Source organism: Sarcophilus harrisii, chromosome 1 (assembly GCF_902635505.1).
Source record: "Sarcophilus harrisii chromosome 1, mSarHar1.11, whole genome shotgun sequence".
NCBI classification, from domain to species: Eukaryota; Metazoa; Chordata; class Mammalia; order Dasyuromorphia; family Dasyuridae; genus Sarcophilus; species Sarcophilus harrisii.
In genome coordinates, this window is record NC_045426.1 from 343,965,771 (window position 1) to 343,977,532 (window position 11,762).

Consider the following 11,762-nt stretch of genomic DNA (forward strand, 5'->3'; position numbering starts at 1 on the left):
ATTCACCTCAAAGGTCACAAAAGAGAAACCCTATCATCCCCAATCTTTGAAAGGCTCTCATTTTGTGGAATATTGTCTCTTTTTTGTTGTTTCAATTCAATTTTTCCAGGCCCTAAACCTTACAAATCTCTTCTGGGACACAAGACTTCTTGTTTTCTATCTCTCTCTGATTCTTTCTCTGTATTCAAACTCCCATTTCCATATACAGCATGAATACTTAGCCTTTTTTGTAGCATAGATCACATTGATAAGCTAATGAAATTTATGAATTTTCATTTCAGAATAATATTTTTAAAAGCATAAAATAAAATACATAGGATTCCATTAAAATATAATCTGTAGGCATAAAGAGTACTATTATATACAGTATAGCTACAGGTCTATAATGTGATGTGAAAATAGTTATGATTTCTCATTAGTGACAAAGTTATAGACAGTTATGATACGACTGTGGTTTGTTGCCTACATTCATAATTGAAGGAAGTGATAAATTTGTTAGAGGTTAGTAACAATAAAGGTGTTATTTTTTCCCATTCAGATCCATGGATTCCTTGAAATCAATCATCAGGGGAAAGAAGGGAGAGGCTACCTCTCTAAAATACCAAGTAGATACTTCAATACTAACCTGCCTGTACCTAACCCTACCCTTCACAACCTACGGTTCTTGAGGAAAGGAGGGGAAGGAAATGGAGGGAAGAGGAAGGGAAAGATGCTCTGCATTTCTATAGCAACCTCTCCTCTTTTTTTTTTTTTTTTTTTTTTTTTGCAGTAATAGTAGTAGCTAGCATTTATTTAGCAGGTAAGGAATGCAAAGGTTTTTCTCTTTTGATCTTCACAATACCTCTGAGAAGTAGATGCTACAATTACTCCCCTTTTATAAGCAAACTGAAGCTGAAAGTAAATGACTTTCCCAGAATCACCCAGCCAGTAAGTGTGTGACACAGGATAAAAACTCAAATCTTCCTATCTTTAAGTGCAACACTTTATCTGCTAGTAGTCCTGCAACCATTGTCATATACAGACAAAAATAATATGAATTGAACATGCTAAGTGCCTCTGTAAGTCAGATATCAGTGGTATTGAGAATTCCTAAGAAGGAAAGATTATTCTAACTTGTGGGACTTGGAAAGGTTGCATGAAGATACATTACCTCTTCTTCTCCTTTCTCCTTTCCTCTTCTCTCTTCTCTCCTTTTTTTTCTTGTTCTCTTCTCTACTTCTTCTCTTCTCCCAGAATGCCAGCAAAACTTCTCAACTCCTGGCTTCCTTCCATCCCTCAGAGTGTGCCAGAGTTAGTAAGGAAGAAGTGGTTGGGGCTCTTCAGATACTCCCGGACCTTCCTTAATCCGCCTTCCTTCTCAATTATGAATGAAACAAAGTGGAAGCTGAATGCAATCCTTTGATCTGGGTTCAGACAAATGCCATATCTTGGCTCAAGTCATACAGAAAGTGAAGACTGAAGCTGGGATGATAACCCAGTTCTCCTAGCTCTCAGACTGAAATTCTGCCTTAGAATAGAAGTTTCTTTTTCCAGTGGAGTTCTTGGGTCTCAAGGGATGGGATGAGAGGAAAAGAGATCAGTCCTAGACCATGATATACTATGAGCTCTAGATTCGAATACAAATTTCTCTATTTGGCATTTAAAGCCCTTCACAATTCAATTCCAATTTAACTTTCCATTCTTTTAAAATATTACTCCCTTTCACTCATTCTTTAGTCTGGTCAAACTGACCTTCTTGCTGCCTCTCACACTCAGCCTTCCAAATCCCACTTCTGTGACTTTGCACAGATTCTTCCCCATGGCTATCATACCTTCCCTCTTTACCTCTAGTTTTCATCAAATTTCGATTCAAATGCCACTTTCTGCAAAACATCTTTACTGCTCCTTCTTAATCACTAGAATCTCACCCTCCAAAATGACCTTACATTTATTTTATAGATATTGTCTTTTAAAAACCACACCTTATTTACTATGTTTTTATTTTTATTATGTTTTATTTTTTCCAATTACATGTAAAGATAGTTTTCAACATTCACTTTTATAAGATGTAGATTTCCATATTTTCCCTCCCTTCCTCTCTTCTCCCCTCCCTAAGATGCAAGAAATCTGATATAGGTTATGATGTAAATTGTGTCCCCTTTAATCTTTGAGAGGGCCCTGAAACTGTCCCCTTTAATCTGTGAAAAAAGGGTGATTCAAGGTCTCAAGCTCTCCCCTGGGAAAAGCATATCTTTCCAAGACTAAATCCTTTCCAAGTTAAGTGGTCTCATTCAATTGGAGATCTCAGCCTGATAGTTCTCTATTGAATGGCTCAAACTGCTCCCAGTGACTCAAACTCCCAATTAAGTAATCTCATTCAATTTTGAATTGAATTGAAGCTCCAAGCCTCAGATGGCTAATGACAACTCTGAACCCCGAATCTTTGCAGAAGTCCTAACAAGACTATGCCCACTGTTGAAGATATTCTCTTCTCAGGGTAACCTATCTTTGCTTTATTCTCTGCCCACTAAGAAGGCTGATCTACTAGCAAGCTGGCTTCTTAGGGGAAATAAAATTCCTTTTGCCACAGATTTCAGGTTTGCAAATTCTTTCTCATAGGACCTCTGGCTCCAACCAGAGGGGATCTCGCACCCCAATTCTCACATCATTTATACATATTCAGTCATGATAGCATGGTGTCTATCTCCTTTGTATTCATATGGTTTCCCCCATAAAATGGGAACTCTCAGGGTTGGGGTTGTTTGATGTATGAGCCCATCACAGCATCTAGTAGACATACAATAAAAAACTTTTTGATTGATATGAATGAAGTAACACAGCATACAGGTGTGAGAGAAAGAAGGCCAGAGGAATGATGAAAGGATGGGGAAGGATGGTTTGGGGTCAGAAAAAACACAGAGGTAGGTCAGTTGAAGGTGGTGGTGGGGTAGAGCAGCATTTTAGCTTTCCATGACTTCTTCCTAGGGGCACCAATCTGATTGGTCCCTAATGACTTTGAAAAAGTCTAAACACGGGGACAGATAGATAGATTACCTGGGGATGGGGACTGGATTGTGACTATGGAGAAAATTCTAAAGTTGGGAGGAGGGGACAAGGAATCTTTCCTATACCTCAGTTCTGCCCCTCTCCTTGAATCCTTGAGTCCTTTTGCATGTTGTTCTATCTGGGAAAAGGATAGGAATATGCTGGTAAATATTTAACAACCAGCTTTGGAGAAGGAGAAGGTATAGACAAAACATTTTAAAAGTTTAATCTGCATAATTAATATTTCCTTAAGTCTAGACAATCCACACAACAATGAATTCTGCCCCGATTTGTAGCATTTGTTGATTTCCAAGGTGTAGATGCTCTCACTGAAAATGCTAGTAAGCCAGTACAAGGAGGCACTTGCACAATCCTGACTGAGGGTGACTTGGCTTTGGCATAGCCTCAGCTCATTCCTTTGATCACAGCTAATGGGCAGATAATGGCAAAATGGTTGTGACTTAGATGCAAGATCAATCATGCAAGAAACTCTTCAGAATCTGCTTTGGTTTTGTGCCTACAGTCAAAATCTAGAACAAAACAAACAAACCAAAAAAAAAAAAAACCATGGGGCCAATTCAACTTTATAAACTTCCATTAATCATTCCTATATACAAAGAATTATTGAATTTTTCAATGAATAAGGAACCAAATTTAGGTAAAAAATTGTTCTTGCTTTCAGGGAGCTTCTAATAATAGAAGTAGAATCTAAGTGTTGTCTTGATCCTCATCTGCCTATTCTTCTCCCCAGAACTCCCAGTCACAAAAGGCTCTTCATACCCATTCACAATGTTCTCTCCATTTTTCAAAGAACCCAGAAATTCAACCCATCTCAACCCTATCCGAAACTTCTAGTCTCCCTGGAAAGTGTGACCCTTCCACCTTTGGTCTCATTTGTTCAGGCAAGGAAGAGGTGGAGAGAAAAGGGGGAGGAAAGGGGATGGCTGCTTCCAACAAAAATAGAGCAAAAGTGGGAGGGATAAGTCAGGGTCCTGAGGGAACAAAGAAACTGAGCTGTAATCAGTGAGAGTGCAGAATAGTACCTGAGAGTTCCCCCAAGGCTCACTCATGGACAAAGCTATCAGGAAAAGAATTTTCCCCAGACAGGTAAGGTGAGCGGAAGAAGGGCAAATTCTGTGATGGGGAGGACAGTAAAGGCTGGTGGTGAGGTAAGGAAGCAAGCTAGATTCTCATGCATTTCCAAAGGTTCGATCCAATCTGGCCTGGTCCTAATGACTTATAATATGGGGTCTGCCTCCCACTTTCTATAACAGATAGTATACAGATACCTCCTGTGTTTGGGTAGTAGATTGGGAGAGGGAAAAGGAGTTAGCAAGATCTTTGATATGGTGGTGATTTGGAAATCACAGAATAAAATCCATTAAAACCACCACTTCAGAGGAGGGCCCCATAGTAGATAATGGTCCACTCATCTCTGTCCCTCTTCTCCTCTAGATGCTTTCTTTTTTGTTCTTGAGTCTTCTCCTCTTAGGGGAAAAGGGTAAGTGTGATTCTCATCAATCAAGTTAACTCTTGAGGTCTAAGTCCTTGGGGTTAAGGGAAACAAGGATGATAGAGTAGACCTCAGTAGGTCCTGCTCTTCTGTTCATAGGAATGGGCTTCATATCTGGAACCAGATATCTGCCTCATCCATTTCCATCTCACATAAAGCTGCTTCCAATCCCCTAAACACCTGTTCATCCAACCCCTGTCCCAACCCCTAAAAACTATCCCAGATACTCTTCTTCCCTAAATTTTGGGATTTTTCCCAGGAGTATAGGTAGTGTTGGGAAGATGGGAAGTGATAATGGAAAGGTAATCCCATGGGAATTCCAGAATCCAAGAGAAAGGGGATTGGGAAAAGGAAACCAAAAATATTTAGGCAGACCTGGCTTGTATCAGTCTTTCCTGAGGGAGGAAGAAGAGTGGGAAGAAGTGGAGAAAGCCAGTCACTCTCATTTGTTTCCCAATTTTATGCTTTTCTAAATTTGTTGGACTCCCAAATCGGAAGACTTGGGTTTGCCACCAACTAGCTGTGCGACCCTGAACATATATTCATCACCTTCTCTGGGGCTCAATTTCCTTAAGTGAAATAAGGGGATTAAAATAGATGCTGGCTTTAACATTTTATGTTTTACATCCACTGTCTCATATATGAATTAAGCAATATGATGGTTCTATGTGACAGATTAAAAATTGAGTTACAGAGTATAGACATGGCTTGCCAAAGATTCTACTGTGAATCAGTGGTAGAGTCAGACTAGAGCCCAGGATTCCTGATTCCAAGCCCTGTGGTGAGTTCTCTTAGTAGAGAGGGATCAGGAACGTGGGTAGCTTCGTGGGCTGCTCTCATGACCCTCATGTTTGTTGACAGTGACCAGCATGTCCCCAGAGCCTCGCATTGTGGGAGGCTGGGCTACCCAGCAGGGACAGTGGCCATGGCAGGTGAGCATCCGGGAGCAAGGTCAGCACGTGTGTGGTGGCTCGCTCATCAGCCACCAGTGGGTACTTACTGCTGCCCACTGTGTGCCCAGGTGAGTCACCCATTTCCCAAGCAGAGTGAGCAAGGCAAGGGAGCTGCTGGTCCTTAGCAGGAATTGCTCCTCATGGATTATCACTGAATAGGAGAGAAGGGGATGACATCAGAGAATGATATAATGTTGGGACTGAAACATCAAATCCAAACCTTTCATTTTACCTCGGGGGAATTTGAGGACCACAGGTTGGGATACATACACAAGGTACCTATAAGGGTTCCATTCCATCTTTTCTTGCCTTCACAAAAAAAGAGCAAATCTTGTTTCCATTATAGCTGTGCACAACTCCTAATAGAGCTGCCAGGAGCCAGGCACACTAAGGATCCAAGCTAAAACAAAAAAATGGCACTTTAACCATCCAGCACTCTCGTTTATGTAAAAGGGGACTGGGGACCAGAATAGTGAAGGGAACTGTCCAAGATCATACAAGTAGTAAGCAATCCAGATCATCTGGCTCCAAGTCAGTGTTCATTGTGCTGGCAAACACAGCAGAACTTACAAATCCGAGGGAGCGTTGTTCCTTTGAGCTGCTTCCTCAATGTGGTTCTAGATTCTAGCCAACAGAATCCTAACCCAGGAGGAGAGATGTCTGGATTCTTGTCCTGACTCTGCCAGTGACTCAAGAAAGTTATTGTCCTATCTGGTTCTCAGTCTTTCTATTTGCAATATGAATGGATGGAATTTGGTGCCCTCTAGCTCTAAGATTCTCAGAATCTTTTCCTTGAAAATTTCCTGAGTGAGCAGCTTTGTGGGTATTTACTTGTAGTCCCCATGGTGACCACTGGCAAAGGGTCACTCCTTCTTTAGGAAGGTAAGTTTATGATCCATTTGTTAGGCCATCATCATCATAATTATAATCATTTATATTGATAGGAGCATTTAAAGGCATCCAGAATATTTTCCTCAGCAAATCCCTGAGTTAGATAACATAAAGGTTATTTATCCCCATTTTACAGATTATAGTAACTGAAGTTCAGAGGGGCAGGGAACATACCTCAACTGCCACAAGAAGGGAATAGCAGGGCTGGGACTTGACCTCAGGTCTTGTGACTGCAGACCTGTCTATTTTTGCCTGCCTATTGTTTCCTGACTTTGTTACTCTCCCCTGATAGTTCAGGGAATCCCAGGAACCTGCAGATCCAACTGGGGGAAAAGTTCCTCTATACCAAGCCCCGCTATTCCATCTTAGTTCCTGTGAGTCAGATACTGTTGCACCCCCAGTATGATGGGGATGCCCTTCATGGAAGAGACATTGCATTGTTGAAGATGAGACGACCTGTGCCTTTCTCCAAATTCATCAGGCCCATCACCCTGGCCCCACCTGGGACTCAGGTCCCACCGAAGACCCGATGCTGGGTGACCGGCTGGGGGGATATCAGGGAAAATGGTGAGATAGAGGGAGGCGGGGGCTGGGGTTGGAGTGGCCCATTCATACCTTGGACACAGTACACGACCCCCCTGCCAGAACTCCATATAACTCACACATAAGGAAAGACCTTCTTGAATTAAAAGGCCTCAAGGGAACCCCTTTGATTCCCCAAAGGAAGCTTTCTTCCTCCTAGACCTGGCATAGTACCTAAAATTATGTCATTAGATTCAATACTTCATTTGTTAATCCTAAATTCGTCTGAGTATAATCTTCCCTGGAAGAAGGATTTGTTATAAAAGTAGAAATCAATCTTCAGTTCCCTAGTACACATTAATCAGTTCCCTAGAAACAGAGAAAGGGTGAGGGATAACTTTAAAACTCAAGCACTCTGAAATCAAGACCTGGAAGAGAAATAAAATGAGAAAGCCAAAGGCAGCCACCAGTGCTCACGAGCTGACTCTGTGCCCCTCCTCCAGCATGAGCTCCCCCGTGCCAGCTATCCCCATGGTGGTCACGGAGGACCTTGCTCCACATTTCCTGTTCTTGCCCACAGTGCCCCTGCCTTCATTCTATCCGCTGCAAGAGACAGATGTGCACATCATGGACACACAGAGATGCCGAGAGCTCTATGACCCAGAGCCCATTAAGAATGAGATGCTGTGTGCTGGCTATCCCCAGGCGCGTAAGAACTTCTGTGATGTGAGTCACCCCAAACCCCTTTCTCACCATAAAGCTCAGCTCTCAGACTATTTACAGGGACCCAGGGTACTGGTCTGCTATAGTGTTTCCAGCTCTCTCAACAATCCCCCTGGAGGCCATAGGACCACAGACCATAGACCATAGAATCTGAATGGAATTTCAAGGCCACTTAGTCCAATCCAGCATTTTTCTGAGGGGCTGTACAGGCCAAGAGAGAGGAAGGGGTTCATCCAAGATCACACAATAACTTAGCAATTACAAGTAGACTCACTCACAGGTCTTTTTATTCCTAGTCCAGAGGTCTAGCCACTTCACCACAATTCCTCTAACCCTATAATTAGTGATGATTAATTAATATCTGCCTAACCTCATTCAAACCAGTTTGTAATAACTCTATTTAAATGATGCTTCAACATTTACAGAGCCCCTTCCTCACAACAGTCCCATGAAGAAGATAGAACATCTATCCCATTTTGTAGATAAGGAAATCTCTACATATAACCCTTCTTAACATTGTGAGTGAATTGGTTTAGAAATTGGAGACATGTTCTCTAATCCATATTCTGCCATTACAAAAACCTAGACCAAAAAGGAGACTCAGCTAGACTGTAGACCCCCTAAGAATTCAGGCCATCATTTCTCTTCTGCCTAACTTGACCTCTTTCCACTGACCCCTAGAGCTTTTGGGATAGGATACAATCTCTCTCCCTGAGATTACCACCAGTTCTGATCTAAAAACCCCCTTCCTTCTCCTTAAGAATCCTTACTGCTAACCTAATCACCTGAATTGGTGGCCAACCCCGTAGAACAACCATTTATCATTATCGGTCAATTAGCTTCTATGCTCTGCTTCCTACGAATCCTTGTCCTTATGCCTATTGCAGGCTTATTTGAAAACTACATACTAAAACCTAAATGAAGAGTCCAAGTAATTTAATCAAAATACTGGCCTTGTAAGTCAGCTATGAAGATAAAACCTTTTCCTAGGACCCATCAGGAAGAAGGCATTACGCCCCACCATCAACGCCCAAAGCCAATATTCTGTTTAAACTACTTCCTGCACATCAAAACATTCTCTTTTTTGTTGTAAAATTCAATTTATATACTATCTCAGTATTAAATTTTTTGCAAAATTTTTTCATTATAAATACATTATATATAATATAATCGTGTGATGATAGAGAATAAGAATATTTTTTTAAGTTTAATTAGCATTTAAGGGAAATAAGATAAATCCAAATTAATCCATTATAAGGGAAATAGGATGGTGGTAGCTGGTACTAATAATGTTTTGCCCACTCTGAGATTACTTGCAGCAGATAAAGAAACAAGAGACCAGTTCTTTCCGCTGATGTTTCTAAAGTAGTCTAAAGATGACTGTGTGGGAAAATGGGAGAATAAGAAAGTATGAAGTATCAGGATCTTGAGTCTTTTTTTTTTAATTCTCTTGAATCCTGCAGCCCGACACCCCTTCATTCTATGAAGCATAGAATGGATGGATCATAGAACACATGGATTTTATTCTAAGAGATCTCTTATCTGTCCAAAATGACTGGTACAGCTTTCTGGGCTGGAATTTTGCCCACATGGCTCCATCTATCCCAGTCCTTTGCATACAAACACCTTTTTGTCCTGAATCAAGAAGAGCACTCCTACCCTAATTTCGCTTCTTGATTCTATGCCCTTGGGAAGCTTCTGCCTTACTTACTGGTCCCTCCCATCAGGATCTGCCTTCTAAGTACCATGAGTCCGGAACATTTTTTGAGGCTCTATTTGTTTCTGAGAAACATTCCTCACATTTCTTCCTTAAGAGAACTATTCACTGTGGTCCTCACAAATTTGCAATTGCCTATGTACATGCCCACTCTCTCATTCAGCCAGACCCACCTACGATTCTTATAACACTTAAGAAAGCACCATCTCTTCAAGTTGACACCAGGAAGTCCATTCCTCTCTGAGTTTTTATTTTCTTCTATACAATTATCTCTATTTGGATGACAGCTAATAAAACGGCTGGAGCAGGATGCCACAAACTGTGAGATGTTGGTACTATCTTTTTCCTTCTCTTAGGGTGACTCTGGGGGCCCTCTTGTCTGTCAACTTAGAGACAGAAGTTGGATCCAGGTGGGTGTGGTGAGCTTCACCAGAAGTTGTGCTGACCCTCTACTTCCAGGTGTATACTCCAGGGTTTCGTCCTATGTGCCCTGGATCCGTCAGTCTGTACCTCTGCCCTGAGATCCAGCATGGTGTCCCCCTGAGCTCTGGGGACCTCAGAATCAAGACACGGTTTCCTGACTCCTACTGTAATTCTACTGATTCAAAGTTTTCCTTCATCCCATCCTATTCTCTGCCTTGACCCTTCCCGCTTTCCTCAATTCCCCTTCTATTCTCTCTCCTACGTCCCCAGTTCCATGTACTTGGGTCCATTATAGCTCGATTCGTGCCCTGGCTCCAGACTTCATGAAGGGAAAAAACAATGGGGTGGAGAGGTTCTTAGGAGAAGAAGAAAAATCTGGCATTCCAGCATATCACTGCTGGTAGGGGAAAGAACCATCCATAGGTTCCCATCCTGGGAACAGGATGAAGCAGGAAAAGGGGAAAGGATCAGGACAAAAGGACTACTGATGGAGCCGGTATAAATATTATGGTCCCATTATCTTCTATAAAGTGATTAAACTGTTTGCAAAGAAACTTCCTTCTGGGTCAATTCAGTTCGTCATCTCATAGCCAGCTCTCTCCTTAACACTCCCAACAGTGACAGTGTCATCCAGGGAGACCCATAATCCGGTAAATCTCCTGCAGCTTTACACTAGGTACTGTACCCTTCCCTTTGGAATGAGCTCTGGAGAGCTCATTTTGTCTCCATGAGCTTTTCCTAGCCATGGCTCCATTCCATTGATTTATAGACTCCAAATCTCCATCCAATCTCCTCTTGGGTCTGCGGAATTCTGGAACTGCTCACCCTTGGAAATGCTCCCTATTCAACCCCAGGGTCCCCAGGCTGGAGGACTGGAGCATCAAGAGGCATGGAAGGTAGAGAAGTAGGTCCTTTCAACACGCCTTTCCCCAGTTCTAATGTGTGTCTAGCCCTGTGCTGAGAGAACTAATTTCTTCCTTGATCTAGGAGGACCTTCAGAATCACGTTGTCAGACAGGAGCTGAGAGACCGCCAGGCAGTATAGTAGATAGAACACAATCTGTGAAATTGGGAGGACCACACTCAAATCCCACTTTGGACAATTAGCAGCTATATCTAAGTGGTGTCACGATGCACAGAGTGCTGGGCCTGGAGTCAGGAAGATCATCTCCCCTGAATTTTTAAATCTGACCTCACCCATTACTAATTCTGCCCCAGGAGAAACCCTCAGGACCCAGCAGGTCTTCTCAGTGCCAGTGCCACGGGCTCTGATCCAATGGCAATCACACAAGCTCGCACAAAAGGTCAGTCCCGGAAGGCCTCCCGGATGCTCAGGTGGTGATGCAGCTTCTGGAGGGGTCCCAGAGCTTGATCCCATAGAGCCTTCCCTTGGAATATAGGCTTTCTGACATGCTAGGAAACAATTACTGATCAGATTTCCAGCATAAGCCAGCCCCTTCCTGTGGCTGGTTGACATAGTCTAATCTCACACAGGGCGGGAACTTTACCTGGTCTCTGAAAGATGGAGAATTGGTTAAAGCGGGGATATGATATGGATATTCCACTTGGGGAAATAACCTAGTGAGAAACTAGCCAGTCTGAAGGAGAGACACGGGGGCAGAAAAGAAAGGGGCGGTAGGACACGGTCAGTTTGGAATTCCAATTAACCGGGGGGAGGAGGGACAGATTTGGGATCAAAAGTCATTAAATTCACTAATTTATTCAACAAGTATCAAGAATTGGCTCTGTGCCAGGCTCTGTATTAAGTGCAAGAGCTATGCAGACAAATATGAAAAAGGTGATGCCCTCAAGAAGCTTACATTATATTAAATAACAAACTGAATTATCTGGCTCCCAACAGCAGGCGCAAGAGGAGATTGGATTGAGGTTTTGAATCTATAAATCAATTGGAGAGAGTCACGGCTAGGAAAAGCTCATGGAGACAAATGCCAGATCACTGAGTCACACCTGTTGGAGGGAGGGGTACAGTAACTAGT

General features: G+C 42.5%; 1 protein-coding gene across 1 annotated transcript; it reads left to right on the forward strand.

Moving 5' to 3' along the window:
- Positions 1 to 3,862: 3,862 nt before the first annotated feature.
- On the forward strand, positions 3,863 to 9,864 carry LOC100920704 (serine protease 33-like). The gene is made up of 6 exons (XM_012543242.2): positions 3,863 to 4,131; positions 4,480 to 4,525; positions 5,399 to 5,558; positions 6,674 to 6,948; positions 7,484 to 7,629; positions 9,700 to 9,864. Exons 1-6 carry the CDS (start codon positions 4,093 to 4,095, stop codon positions 9,862 to 9,864), a joined length of 831 nt encoding a protein of 276 aa, XP_012398696.2. The 5' UTR covers positions 3,863 to 4,092.
- The last annotated feature ends 1,898 nt before the right edge of the window (positions 9,865 to 11,762 follow it).

Excerpts from the sequence above, each read along its gene's own strand:
- LOC100920704 (XM_012543242.2), top strand. The coding sequence starts at position 4,093 with ATGGACAAAGCTATCAGGAAAAGAATTTTCCCCAGACAG. Across the intron at positions 5,559-6,673 it reads GCTGCCCACTGTGTGCCCAG|TTCAGGGAATCCCAGGAACC; the intron begins GTGAGTCACCCA and ends CTCCCCTGATAG. Across the intron at positions 6,949-7,483 it reads GGGGGATATCAGGGAAAATG|TGCCCCTGCCTTCATTCTAT; the intron begins GTGAGATAGAGG and ends TCTTGCCCACAG.